The sequence below is a fragment of the Euleptes europaea genome, chromosome 2 (genome assembly GCF_029931775.1).
Source record: "Euleptes europaea isolate rEulEur1 chromosome 2, rEulEur1.hap1, whole genome shotgun sequence".
Taxonomy (NCBI): domain Eukaryota; kingdom Metazoa; phylum Chordata; class Lepidosauria; order Squamata; family Sphaerodactylidae; genus Euleptes; species Euleptes europaea.
The window spans coordinates 27,386,809-27,401,850 of NC_079313.1; the positions used below are offsets into that span (position 1 = coordinate 27,386,809).

Consider the following 15,042-nt stretch of genomic DNA (forward strand, 5'->3'; position numbering starts at 1 on the left):
GGACAAACGTAGAGCCTCCTCCCCCCACCAATAACATCTAGTCAGCTTCAGCAGTATGTGTACAACGGAGAATTTCCCCCTCTTTTTACTTTTGTGGATGCAATTCAGTACTCCATTTTGCGAGATGGGTTGTGAAATGGCCACTCACTGGTGGGGAGAGGGGAGTGGGTGGGTGATGTTTTTGTCAGAGTAAGCACTACTGCCAATGACAATGTAGTGTTTCAAGGGTGGGGACTCAGACGCTTCCTGATTTCTGCTTGTGATTAACAAGTGTCCCTGAGACTCCCAGGACTTTCTTCACAAAATGCAACACTCATGCGTCAGGTTTTCCAATCTCGAGATATAAAAGTGTGAGAAAAGAGGGACGAACCAGGTTCATACTAACCATGCATAAATGACCTAAGTCTCTAGCACCTTTCTTCAAGGATATATGCCTTTCCCCTTATATCTCCACAATGAAAGAGGCTAGAGACTTTTTAAAAACAATAGCTACTAAGCCTGCTGCCACGTCAGGTTCAGAGCTGTTGAACGGGGGCCTACCCCCACAACCAGGCCAGTCAGAAAAGCACCCAACAGTGACCTCAGCGTGATTTCAGCAAGGCAAAATTAAGCCAGGAAGACAGGCTCCACTAGTGATCTAAGCGTGATTTCAGCAAGGCAAAATAGGCCAGAAGACAAGCTCCAATCAATGATCTCAGCGTGATTTCAGCAAGGCAAAATTCAAGCCCAGAAAAAAAGGCTCCAAACAAGGCTCCATGTTATTTCAGCAAGGCAGATAGTAAGCCAGGAAAAGATGCTCACACAGCACGATTTAAACGTAATGAAGCAAGGCAGCAGCTGGTCCTGCCTCTTGTGAGCCACACTGCCGCTGTGAGGCTCAACACCTCACAAAAAAAAAACCTAAAATGGGGGGGGGGACCCCATTCCAATTTCCTAAAGCAGGCATTGTAGCGAGGGAGGGAGGAGGAAGCCCACTCAAAAACCCCGGTAAGAAGCGGCCTTTTCGGGCTCCCCAGCAAATGGCTTCCAGCTGCCGCACAAGGAGAAGAAAGGGGGGGAAGGAAAGGCCACCCCCGGGCTGGCACTCCTTCATCCCAGAAGGAGCCTGGACTGCCGCTGCCACCACCCTTGTTGCCTCCTCGCCGCTTCTTCAGCCCTTTGGCCAGTGATCTCAGCTCTGTACTCCTATCGACTTCACAAATGTAAGCTGACTGAGAGCCCGACCAGGCGAGGCCTCCTTATATGCAGGGAAGCCGGACCTGAGTGGAAACACCCAGGTCCGGCTTCCAGGAGGCCTGCCCCCTGGGAGCCTCGAGCCTGATTGGCTCGTTCAAAAATGAGGCTCCCAGCCAATGGGCGATCACGGGGCGAAGTACACACGTCAGGCTGAGACACTGCATTGCTTCGCTGCCGGCCACCCAAGCAGATGCGGGAGAGCCCAGCTCCGGCCAGCAGCCCCGGGCTCCCACGCTTCAATGGCTGCCGGCCTCACCCCGGACTCCAACTCACTCCCACCCTCCCCAGCACAGGCAGGCAAACTGGGGCTCTGTGGGGTGAGTCGGAGCCATGCTTGCAAAAGGAAAGCGGGCTGCACCAAACCAAAGATCCCCCTGAAGAAGCGCATGCGAAATGTGTAGGGGCTATTTAATTATTAAACAATTTTTCCCTTGCACCAATTACTGCTTTTTGTCTCTGCACAGTGTTTTTGCAAAGCAAGGAAGGCAGCATTGGGTTTCGCTCCACCTCTAGCAGTAGCCGGGTGGGGTTGGGCTCTGCCTCCTGTGGAGGTCATCTTGGGGTGGCACTCACCACTCCCTTACAAAATTCAAAAGTTGCCAGACCAAAATAGGTAGGGGACCCCTTGATTATGGAGTTATTGGTTCTTGTTTTGTTGTTGTGACATATTGTACTAGTCTAGATTATGGTAGACTGATAGTGGTCGCCTCTTATTCTACAGAAGGAGAAAAACAAGGTAAAGGGTTTTAAAAATAAATCTAATCTATGGTGGCCTGCTACTGTTACCAACTCCAGCTTGAGGAGGGAAGGGACTTCAATGGATACAATGCCATAGAGTCCACCTTCCAAAGTGGTCATTTTCTCCAGGTGAACTGATCCCTGTTGCCTGGATATCAGTTGTAACCCCAGGAGATCTGTAGGCTGACAACCCTATGGCCTACCTTCTTCTTGAGTTAGAATTCTCCACTCCATTGTGTATCTGCACACAGTGGGTTAGATCCAACAGGCTTTTCTGCAGGTGAAAAAGAAAGGAGGGGGCCTTTTTGAATAGCAAAAAGGTTGTGCTGGGGATCATTGGACCAAAAGCCATATGGGACAGGGTGAGAGTAAGAAGGGGGGGAGGAAGCTAGCTGGATCCAACCTAGTATCTTCTGGTACAGAAAGAAGAGCATACACTAATCTGTTTTCTTCATCTGCAATCTGGCACATGCCCCACCCATCCTAGAGCATCCCTCCTGATGGGAGGAGGTCCATTCTGATGCCTCTGAGTGCAAAAGTGAAATAGGGTGTGTGCACCTCTGATTTCAATAATATATGTACAATTATTTGTGCCCTTGGATATAAAGGGCTCTCTGTTTCTGATGTGAATGTCTGACTTTTGTGCTTGCTTCCCATAGCTTTTATTAAAAGGACTATTCACACACCTCTTTACAAACCAGAGAAGAGCATCTCTGGTTGAGGAACCTCAGTGCACTAGACTATCTTCTGACCAGAGTACCCTAATGACTTTCACAACAATCATTGTTCTTTTATCCCACAAATGTCTGCGTAGGTCTCTTACAACATGGGTCAGATTCATTTAGCAAAAAAAATGGAGAAGAAAGCTTTGGGGTTGTTGAAGAAAAATTTCCCGTTGACGGTCGTTGGAGCCTTTTTCATGTCCATGGTGGAAACTTCCAAACATATGTCACATCAGAAGAAACAGCCTTCTTGGCAAATGGCGAATGGGTAGGATGCCAACAAACCTTTTTTCAAAAAAGTGTGGTGCCGTGGAGTTCAAAAGGATCCAATGTGCTACCAAGTCCCATTTCTGGAACTCCAGCATGGATGGCGTAGATGGCCTCTTCTAAAAACAAACAAACAAAGTCATGGGCCTGTATCACCTTCCTTTCTTTCTCTCTCAGGAGCATATTAATCGGAGATCCAGCATGATGTAGTAGTTAAGAGTGTCAGACTAGGATCTGGGAAACCCAAGTTCAGATTCCCCACTCTGCCATAGAAGCTCACTGGGTGACCTTGGGCCAATTGCGCATTCTCAGCCCAACCCACCTTACAGAGGAGAGGAGAATGATGTAAGCTGCTTTGGGTTTCTGTTGGGGAGAAAGGCAGGGTATAAATGCAGTAAATAAATAAATAAATAGCACAACAGCACTTTGAGTTAAGAAATTGTTGCTGATGTTTTACCCAGATCCATCTTTAGTATTACTGTTGACCACAATCCAATACAGAACGAAGCGTATGTAAAACAGTCAGTGACCTGGATGGCCCAGGCTTGCCTGATCTCACCACATCTTGGCTGGTAAGCAGGGTCAGCCCTAGTTAGTATTTGGATGGGAGACCACCAAGGATGTCCAGGATTGCTGCACAGAGGTAGGCAATGGCAAAACCACCTCTGTTCTTCTCTTGTCTTGAAAACCTAACTGCAGGGGTGTTAAACATAAAGCCCACAGGCTGGATCAGGCCCCTTGAGAGCTCTTATCTGGTCCACAAGCCAGCCGAGGCAGCTACCCCTACCCCTTGATCTGGGCTGCCGAGCCATGGTCTGACCTGACCTAGTGGCATTTATGTCATATCTGACTCTCGTAACAATTGAGTTCAACACCCCTGCTGTACAGGGTTGCCAAAAGTCAGCTATGACTTGATGGCACTTTCCACCACCAACCCAGTCAGTCTGGGTTGGATTGTGACCATTTGCTTTAACCCATCCTTAGTGTAATTGCTGTAAATCTTAGAGGATCAGAAAGGTATTTTAGATATTTGAAAACTATTGACATGTGCCCCATCCTCAAGAAGCTGAAGCAGGAGAGGTCCAATAGCATGCCAGTGGCTCCAAAATGATCTCATTGGGTGTACTTTCTCCCCTCCTGCTTTCACATACCTGGGGTAGGATCATACCACTACCTAGATCAAACCACATGGGTTTCCCCAGTGGGCCAGATAGCAACTTCCTGCTACTGTTTCAGGAAAACCTCGAGGGGGGGGATGAAACCTGTTCTCAACATGCACAGCACTTTATAACCTGTCTCAAATAGGCTGTGTGGAGAAATAATCTACATAAACAGATAAATAAAATCATTGCTAAATATCTGCAGGGAAGCAGTAAATGTCTGTAACTGTGATTAATAAATGCGAGGGAAGGGTTTATAAACACTGAGCTCATATTTCTATGTTCTCTCCTTGCCCACCAAACTCCACCAACATATTCCGTGTTATTCCTTCAGGAGTGGCAATTCCATCATGAAATAACAGTGATTATCTTGTGGTATCTTTTGCAGCAGAGAGAAGAGACTGGCTGTTCTTTACCAGCAGGGTCGCTGCCTGTCTGTACTCTGGCAGGCCTTTAGCTTAGATCCTGCCACGAAGAGTAATAGGTTCTCCCACTTGGCAGCTCTCATGACTGTGAACTGTGCAGAGGAGTCTCAGGATGAGGCCCAGGTATGTCATTAACTCTAGCTCTGGGGGCTTTCTGTCTTTTGTCTTGTGTGATCCTTGTCACAGGGAAAGCACATAGGATTGTAGAGTTGGAAGGGGCCATACATGCCATCTAATCTAGCCCCCTGCTCAGTGCAGGATCAGCCTAGAGCATCCCTGACAAGTTTTCATCCAGCCGCTGCTTAAAGACTGTCAGTGAGGGGGAGCTCACCACCTCCCTAGGCAGCTGATTCCACTGCTGAACTACTCTCACTGTAAAAAAAAAAAAATTCCTAATGTCCAGTTGGTATCTTTCCACCCATAATTTATACCCATTACTATGAGTCCTGTCTTCTGCTGCCAACATAACAGTTCCCTGCCCTCCTCTAACTGACAGCCTTTCAAATACCTAAAGAGAGCAATCATGTCCTCCCTCAATCTCCTCTTATCCAGACTAAATATTCCCAACTCCCTCCACCTTTCCTCATAGGGCTTGGTCTCCAGGCCCCTAACTATCTTCATCGCTCTCCTCTGCACCCGCTCCATTCTGTCCACATCCTTTTTGAAGTGAGGCCTCTAGAACTGTACATAGTACTCCAAATGCATATCTGGTATTGTCTGAAAGCATGTACACTAGACTGTTTCATGTGGATTAGACATCTTTCCCCCCACCAAATCATAATCAGTCAGGATGGTTAAAGAATAGTAAAAGGGTAGATTGGTTTCTCACTTTTCCGATGCATGATTATTGCAGAGGTGAGAATTCTCGTCCACATTAATAACTCACCATTTACACATTCCTGATCATGGGGAGGGAAGCCAACATGTGGACCCTTCCTCTGTGCGTAGGTTCCATGCTCACAACCCAGCAATCGCATGGAGGCAGGGGGTAGGGCCAGCATGCTCATGCCCACTCATGCTCTCTGCATGTGCATTCAGTGTACAGAGGGCTGATGTAGAGAGGGCTCCTGTAAAGATACAACCAAGGTGTGTACTTACTCCAAATGAATTAATGTTCCGAGGATGAACTCTTCATTAAGGAGATTGTCATTTTTAAGAGTCCACTTCTAGCCTATGAATTGTTTTATGAGATAAGTTTTAAGCTGTTAAATGTTGCTATTTTCATTCTCAGGTTGGGTTTTTAATGGCTGAGTTTTAAATAGTTTGTTCATTCATTTAATTATTATTTTTGTAGTTTCTAAACAACATAAAACATACATACAACATAAACCATACACTCCTCATACATAATCAATACTCCATACATGCAACAAGATCCTCATCAAATACCTAGTGGAGTGGAAATAATTCATTCTATACTATCTAATATTAATCTTGAAATCTTAAAAGTAAATGAATCTTTAACATAGCAAAAATATATACATTTGTACTCAAATCTACATACAATCTAACTGCATTATGCATCTTAGTTTGTTCCTTGTTAATGACTTCCATGGTGTTTGATGTTTAATTTGTTTTACTTTGTAAGGTGGCCTGAGCAGGCACTCTGGAGAAATGGCATAGAAATCTTTTTAAATGAGTAAAATAATAACATGAAAAGTGTGCTTCTGCCATCATTGAGACATTACAGGATGTATGCTTTCTGCTGCATAGATCCTGATCATGCAATTAAAAAAAAAATAAACATTACTTTTACACTCATTGTCATTCTAGTTTTTTAGGATGCCTCTTTTTAATTCAGGTGTAAGTGCTTCCTGAGGGAGATTTCTAAATAAAACACAATGGTTATTTATTTGCTCATTTCACAGATAATCTCCTCCTACATGGAGTTTTCACTCTGCTGTCAGCTGATTGGCTATCAACAGGAATGGATGAAATATGAGGAAATGGCCATCAAACGTAGTTCATACCTTCGAGTTGTTGGAGGAGAGCTGTCTATATTAGCTAAGGTGGCGGCATCCTTGGCCTATGTGAAACTTTGCTTAGGGAACCTGGCTTTAGCCTCCCAGCTGGGTAAGTCAGCCAGACAGCCCCCAACAACAGGGACTGTGCGATGGAGAGAGAGAGAGAGAGAGAGTCCACTTCATGTGTTCGCTTTCTTTGCAGGCTTTCGAGTGCATGAAATTTGTGAACTGATACAGGAGTCTAAACTCAACTGTAGTATTCTCTTTGACCTTTTCAGTGCTCTTTTTCTCAGAGGCAGGTACTTTGCTTATATTATATCTTCTTATATTTCAGTCTATGTAGTGGTTTCCAACTTTTCTACCTCCAAGAAACCCCTTTCCCCATTATCTTTTCTTCCCTGAAAGCCTGGTTTGTTTGCCATTGATTAAAGAAGGTTCTGCAGATTTTTTTTACATAGGATTTAAGTTCAGCACCCTGCTGTTCACCGCTGAATGTCAACTTGCACTTTATGTGGAAAATGCAGTCCCTGTGTGGCACATTGGTATTTAGTACGGTACTACCTGTGTTTTCAGGAACAAAAATGTGACCTTCCCATATATACAACTTTTGGATCTCTTTGATGTGTGAGGAAACAAATTGCTTGAGCATTTCCTACTGTGTCTGTGAATGACAGACTGTGCTTCAACTGGGAGAGAAAACAGAAAAAAAGATACTCATAATAGGAATAAACATATTGGCCGGCATAGATTTTATATTAATGTTACAAACCATTTTTTTGCCATCAAGTCACAGCTGACTTATAGCAACCCCGTAGGGTTTTCAAGACAAGAGAGGTTCAGAGGTGCATTGCCATTGCCTGCCTCCACGTCACAACCCTGGTATTCCTTGGAGGTCTCCTATCCATATACTAGCCAAGGTAAGGGTTGAGAGTATGTGACTGGCCCAAGGTCACCCAGCAAGCTTCCATGGCACGAGTGGGAATTTGAACCTGGGTTTCCCAGGTCCTAGTCCAACACCTTAACCATTACACTGTGCTGGCTCTCTACAAACCACTCAGGCAAAAACTATTTGGACAGTCTGTTGTGATAAACAAACTCCTACAGTGAGGGGGGAAAGTATTTGATCCCCTGCTGAATTTGCCCGTTTGCCCTCTGACGAAGAAATGACCAGTCCATAATTTTAATGGTAGGTTTATTGTAGCTGTGAGAGACAGAATAACAACAGGAAAAACCCCAGAAACCCAGAAGACAAAAGTCAGAGATTGATGTGCATTATAATGAGTGAAATAAGTATTTGATCCCTTTGCAAAAGATGACTTAGTACTTGGTGGCAAAACCCTTGTTGGCAATTACAGAGGTCAGACGTTTCATGTAGGTGGCCACCAGGTTTGCACACATCTCAGGAGGTATTTTGTCCCACTCCTCTTTGCAGATCCTCTCCAAGTCAGTAAGATTTCGAGGCTGATGAGTAGCTACTCGAACCTTCAGCTCCCTCCACAGATTTTCGATGGGATTAAGGTCTGGAGACTGGCTAGGCCACTCCAAGACCTTAATGTGCTTCTTCTTGAGCCACTCCTTTGTTGCCTTGGCTGTGTGTTTTGGGTCATTGTCATGCTGGAATACCCATCCTCGACCCATTTTCAATGCCCTGGCTGAGGGAAGGAGGTGCTCACCCAAGATTTGACGATACATGGTCCCATCCATCATCCCTTCGATGCGGTGAAGGTGTCCTGTCCCCTTAGCAGAAAAACACCCCCAAAGCATAATATGTCCCCCTCCATGTTTGATGGTGGGGATGGTGTTCTTGGGGTCGTAGGCAGCATTCCTCCTCCTCCAAACACGGCGAGTTGAGTTGATGCCAAAGAGCTCGATTTTGGTCTCATCTGACCACAACACTTTCACCCAGTTCTCTGGGTCATTCAGATGTGCATTGGCAAAGTGCAGACGGGCCTGTACATGTGCTGCCTTGAGCAAGGGGACCTTGCGGGCTCTGTAAGATCTAAGTCCTTCACGGCGTAGTGTGTTACCAACTGTTTTCATGGTGACTATGGTCCCAGCTGCCCTGAGATCATTGACAAGTCCCCCCCGTGTAGTTCTGGGTTGCTTCATCACCGTTCTCATGATCATTGCAACTCCACGAGATGAGCTCTTGCATGGAGCCCCAGACCAAGGGAGGTTGACAGTTAGGGTTAGGGTTAGGGTTGTCACCTTCTCACCAAGCTGCTTGGCAATAGTCTTGTAGCCCAGTCCAGCCTTGTGCAGGTCTACAATATTGTCCCTGACATCCTTGGACAGCTCTTTGGTCTTGGTCATGGTGGCTAGTTTGGAATCTGATGGAATGATTGCTTCTGTCGACAGCAGAACCCTAACCCTAACCCTAATCTGGCTGGTTGATAGGGGATCATATACTTATTTCACTCATTATAATGCTCATCAATCTCTGACTTTTGTCTTCTGGGTTTCTGGGGTTTTTCCTGTTGTTATTCTGTCTCTCACAGCTACAGTAAACCTACCATTAAAATTATGGACTGGCCATTTCTTCATCAGAGGGCAAACGGGCAAATTTAGCAGGGGATCAAATACTTTTTTCCCTCACTGTATATATAGGAAGATCTCTACTGTGATAATCCTTGAGTCCAGGGCATGGTTGGAGGAGGTTCCAGGAACCTTGCTTGAAACTAACAGAGCCGTCTTAAACAGAGTCTCCTAAGCCCACTGAGTTCAATGAATGTAGAAGAGTGTAATTGCTTACACTGGCACTATAAGGCTTGGATCCAGTGGTGATATTCCATTGGTGCAGCAGCAACTCCTCTCTCCTGCATGGGAGACATTCTGGAAACTCTACCTAGGCGACCTCAAGTTCTGTAATCAAAATTTTTGATGAACTTGAAAAGTATGTGATGGACTTGAAAAGTATGTTATTAAACCAAGCAATAGCCTTTGGCGAACATCCAAAAATGCGCTCATGGAGCATCAATAATCATAGAATAGAATAGAACAGGTAAGCAAATTCAAATACCTAGGTCAGTGGTCGGCAAACTCATTAGTCAAGAGAGCCAAATATCAACAGTACAACCATTGAGATTTCTTTTGAGAGCCAAATTTCTTAAACTTAAACTATATAGGTAGGTACACTGTTTATTAACTTAATAAACTTTAATTAAAGTTTTAAGTCTTAATTAAACTATAGGTACACTGTATAAAACTTGATATCATACTTAATAATGATCTTAATTATTGATAAAAATTAAATTGTAAGTAAGGTATCCATAAAATTAAATCATGACAATGACTGACAAACAATGTGAACAATGGCCTTGCATCTCCTTGGAAAGTTTGGGTAAATCAGGTTTGTATGTTTTTGTTTTTAATTTTAGGCATGATTCCAGGTTCTCATCAATAAGACGACTTCTCAATTTACTCTTGATAAGGTTCATGCTTGAAAAAGATTGTTTGCATGAATATGTAGAACCGAAAAGGGAAAGAACAGCAAACGCTAGTAGAGGAAGGGAGGGGGGAGGAATGGAGAAAGGAAGGAAGGAACTGGGAAAGGAAAGAAGGAAGAAAGAAAGGGGGAGGGATGGAGAAAGAAAGAGGAAGGAAGGAAGGAAGGAACTGGGAAAGGAAAGAGAAGGAAGGAACTGGGGAAGAAAGGGAGGAATGATGGAAGGAAGAGTGGGGGAGGGCCAGGAAGGAAGGAAGGGGGGAAAGAAAGAAGGAGGGAACTGGGGAAGAAAGGATGAAAGGGAGGAAGGATGGAAGGAAGGAAGAGTGGGGGGAGGGACAGAGAGAAAGAAAGGAAGGAAGGGGGAAAGGAAAGAAGGAAGGAACTGGGGAAGAAAGGATGAAAGGGAGGAAGGATGGAAGGAAGGAAGAGTGGGGGAGGGACAAAGAAAGGAAGGAACTGGGAAAGGAAAGAGAAGGAAGGAACTGGGGAAGAAAGGCAGCCTGGAGCTGGACTTTTGGGAGCCGCCTGAGGGGGACGAGGAGGAGGAAGGCGGCGAGGAGGAGAGTTTACCCCTTCCAAGTGGGCCGGTGATTAAGGCGCGAAATCCGCCCCCCGCCCTGGAAGTTCCCCCGCAAGATCCCGTCCGGGCAAGACGCGGCCTGCCCGGGGGGTGGGAAGGCAATGTGCCGGACCGGCTCCAAACTCTCAGTCTGAGGCGCGGGGAGAGAAGCGAGCTCGGTCCTGGCCCAGGAAGCATCGTCGCCTTCCCCGCCCGGGGCCAGGCGGAGCCAACAGGAGGAGGTGGGGGTGAGAGGTCGCCCAGCTCTGGTCGCCCATAGAGACAGAGGAGGGAAGGCGGCGGCCGAAACGAGGACCGGACAGCCACGCCTCACTCCTCACGGTTGGGAGAAGGAAGGGAGGAGGGAGGGAGGAGCCCCCTCTCTGCCAAACCAAGGCGCGCAGCCGGGCGGCAAGAAAAGACGGGGGGGCAGCTGAGGGGCTCTTGTCGTTCTCCGGCTGCCACCGCAATGGTGGGAGGCGGGGACGGCGCTGGGGCGAGGAGGAGGAAGGGCCACCCTTCCTCTCTCGGAGACCCTCCCGCTGCTTCGGCCGGCCTAGGGCGCTGCTTCCGCACGTGGGAAGAGCCGCACTCAGGGGCCCAAAGAGCCACTTTCGGCTCAGGAGCCGCGCTTTTGCGCCCCCTGACCTAGGTGAGGTGATACATGCTTCTGGCTCTAGAAAAGCTCACAGAGAGCATGCAGTGGAGATAGGGCAAAAATTGGCCCTAAATATAGTAAAATTTCTAAGAACCAGGGGACGACACTTTCTGCCTGCCGCACTATACCAGGTGAAATCATTGGCTCAACTGATGTACGGAACCATACTCGGGCCACCCTCATCCACCTTTGTTCCATTGAAAGGCGTTCAATCCAAATTCTTGAGAGCAGCCTCAAATGCCACAGCCAGATTGGAGGCAGGATTGGTGAGGGTGGAGGCAAGGGTTTGCATGGCTTTTATCATTGCATGGCTTAAACCTTAACCCCCAAGGCTTGCTACCACTGTTAGTGAAGGATAAATTTTAATCATCTTGGCTGAAGGAGGTCCTCAACAAATTGGCCTGGCTGGGCCTTTCTCCATCTGCCTTTTAGCCATAGGGTTAGAACAAGGTGCAAGCTTTTTGAAGCAAAGGGTTAAAGATACCGAACGTCAGGAAGACCTGGGTAAATCACCCTTCTTCTTGGCTCCAGAAAAATCTAGATATCTAGTTACCCCTTCAGCATATTTCTCTCATTTGGAAATTGTTAACTATAGGAAGGCCTACACTCTAGCCAGATGTCATGCCCTGCCTTTGGCTGTCCTAGAAGGAAAATACAAGAAGACGCCAAGATCAGAAAGGCCCTTGCAGGTCAGGAGACATCTAAACCACCGAACATGTATTGTTCAGCTGTTCATTTTATCATGATGCCCGTATCAAATTCATTGCTCCCCTAATCAGTGAATTCTCTGATAAGCCAGTAGAATTCCTGACTAAGAGGCTCCTGATGGGTGATACTCTACACCTTTTACTCCCAACCGCCAAATTCTGTGTCATCGCAATCAAAACTCGCAAAAATAGAATGGAAAAAATTACTTAACTTTGCTATATTTTTAGAAATATTAAGATGCTAAGTTAATTTTTGTGATTTGTGTTAAAATCTTACATTTTAAATAGCATTAGACTTTTATCTAATTTTGTAATTTATATTAATTTTGTGGTTTTATTAAGTTGGTTAATTTTATGCATAACTTTTGGCTGGTCAAACAGACCGTATCAATAAACTTACTTACTTACTTATACCAAGCAATATTTAAAAAACACATAATGACCTATTGAGGTTTATGGTGAAAACAGCAAGAGTGGAATATGCAGCAAATAGAAAGCAGAGAAATGCCTAGATTTAGATGAATGTATTAACAAATTGCCCTGACCTGGATGGCCCTGGCTAGCCTGATCTCGTCAGATCTCAGAAGCTAAGCAGGGTCGGCCCTGGTTAGTATTTGGATGGGAGACCACCAAGGAATACCAGGGTTGCTGTGCAGAGGAAGGCACTGGCAAACCACATCTGTTAGTCTCTTGCCATGAAACCCCCCCAAAAAAGGGGTCGCCATAAGTCACCTGCGACTTGACAGCACTTTACACACACACATTAACAAATTAACAGCATACGTAACTATGGCAACATTGACATCTTTTATACATAACAGGCCAATCACAGAATTTTTGGGACAATTGAATGTCTTTTTTATTATGTAGCTAGAAATTTTGGACAGAACTCAATCAAACGTTGATAAAATAAAATAGTTTTAGGTAATTAGTAAGTAATAAATATGATTGATATGGAAAAATATGTGATAAAGAGTAATGTAATTTTATGGACTGCTAAAAAAACAAATCAGTGGGTTATAGATCAAATCAAGCCTGAACTGACCCTAGAAGCTAAAATGAATAAACTGAGGCTATCGTATTTTGGTCACATCATGAGACTACAAGAGTCACTGGAAAAGACCGTCATGATAGGAAAAGTTGAGGGCATCAGGAAAAGAGGAAGACCCAACAAGAGATGGATTGACTCAATAAAGGAAGCCACAGCCTTCAATTTGCAAGATCTGAGCAAGGCTGTCAAAGATAGGACATTTTGGAGGACTTTCATTCATAGGGTCGCCATGAGTCGGAAGCGACTTGACGGCACTTAACACACACACAATTTTATGAGGTTGACAATAGAATTGTAATTTTGAATGACAAGTTTCATATACATTGTTATATTAAGTTTATGTTTTAATATTTTGATGTGTTTATGGTTGTTTGAGTTTGTTAAAATAAAATTGACAAATTGAAAAAAAATTGGAAAAAAGAAAGTTCTGTAATCAAAGAAAGGCAAAGCTATAAATCAGGGATGTCAAACTCAATTGTTACTAGGGCAGGATATGACATAAATGTCACTTCATCGGACTGGGCCATGCCTCACCAGCCCAGATTGAGAGTGGGGGGGGGGTACGGCTGCCTCAGCTGGCTTGCAGGCCGGATAAGAGTTCTCAAGGGGCCGGATCTAGCCCTTGGGCCTTATGTTTAGCACCCCTACTATAAATGATATCAATATGAAGTAATTGTGCAGCCTCCATAGTTGAGAATAACTTCTAGCTGTGCATCATCTCAACAAGTACAACTAGCTCTTCTGGGATCTGACCTGCTATAATTGCACAAAGAGACTGGTCAATTATTCACTCAAAAATTGCTGCTCTTTTGAGGCGGAGCAAAAAAACCCCGAACTTAAAAGGTTATTCATGGAATCGAATCTAATTCATAAAGCCCGATGTAGCTTGGATTACTCATGAGAAAAAGGCCGCAGCTCCATAGAGGGGAGGCATTCGAAGGAGAGGGGGAAGGAGAAGTCCTATCGGGCTCCAAACCGCTCGACTCCACTTTCATGCAACCGAATGCATGTGGAGTTCTGCCTTGGATTTGCCGCTCTCTGGATGTATATTTTCCCCATCTGAATTCTCAAAACTCAACAATAAGCCCCCAATGCAGAGTTTTGAGAATTTGGATCAGGAAAATGTGCATCTAGTGAGAGCGACAAATCCAAGGCAAAACCTCCCCTGCTTAACGGCCCTTGTCTCCCTTTCTGCTTTGACTCGGCATGGTTCCCCCCCTTCCCTTTCAGCTTTGGATTCATTTTCCCATTGACTTCTGTTTTCTGTTTCTGTCCGCTTTCCTTGTTTCTCTTTTAGTCCCCCTCCCTTTTTTGATGGTGTGTCCTGACTTGTTGCTTCGTCCCCTTTTGGAATAGTTCTTTTCACTTCTCCCCTCATGATTTACGCTTGCGCACCTTTTTCTTCTTCACCCCCACTCTTTGTTTCCCCCTTATTTTTTCTTTCTTTATTAGTGCAGCAGCCAAAGCGCCCAGGGCCATTTATGCATGGGAGGCCACACATCTATTATGATCTTGCCGTAGAGATTTGGATTTGGTATGGCACTCAAGCGCGGATCTAGAGGCCGCGCAAAGCGCACGAAAAGGGGCGGGCTTCTGGTCGGATCAAAAAAAGAACCCTTGGCCAATAGCTGCCCCTGTGGGTGGGGAGACGTAGGAGAGGGAGGAGACATTTGCCGGGATGGGCGGGGAGAAGAAATCCGACTCCATGGAGTTTTTCATGGACCCTCCAGCAGAAAGGGCGGGGCAAAGGGAAAGATCTTAGCAACACAGGTTTGAGTTGCTGCTGGGATGCTGCAAATTTTATGGGCCAATTCGCGACAGCTGTGAAAAATCAAAAATAAGGTCTGGAGCAACAAAGCATGGAAACTGCAGCAAACAGCCATGAATAAATGACCACTGTTTTCTTTTTCTTTGTTCCACCCTAGACTTGCTGAATCTGTACAAGTACTGAGCCAGTTGGAAAAGCTCTCGTTTAAAGATGACAATATCATTGGGAAGGCCTGCTTTATTTCTGGATGCATGGATCTCATTCTTTATGCTAGTAAGTACTGGGTGCTTCTAACAACATGTCTCACCACACAAGTTGGATGCAACAAATAACTGTTTA

At 45.3% G+C, this 15,042-nt stretch overlaps 1 protein-coding gene across 1 annotated transcript in view; it reads left to right on the top strand.

Moving 5' to 3' along the window:
• Window positions 1-15,042, top strand: part of LOC130473185 (adenylate cyclase type 10-like) — a 138,742-nt gene that overhangs the window by 113,658 nt on the left and 10,042 nt on the right. The window contains exons 27-31 of the mRNA XM_056844714.1: window positions 2,789-2,964; window positions 4,512-4,671; window positions 6,417-6,621; window positions 6,715-6,811; window positions 14,861-14,976. Of these exons, the coding sequence (XP_056700692.1) occupies window positions 2,789-2,964; window positions 4,512-4,671; window positions 6,417-6,621; window positions 6,715-6,811; window positions 14,861-14,976 (754 nt within the window). The remainder of the gene's footprint in view (window positions 1-2,788; window positions 2,965-4,511; window positions 4,672-6,416; window positions 6,622-6,714; window positions 6,812-14,860; window positions 14,977-15,042) is intronic.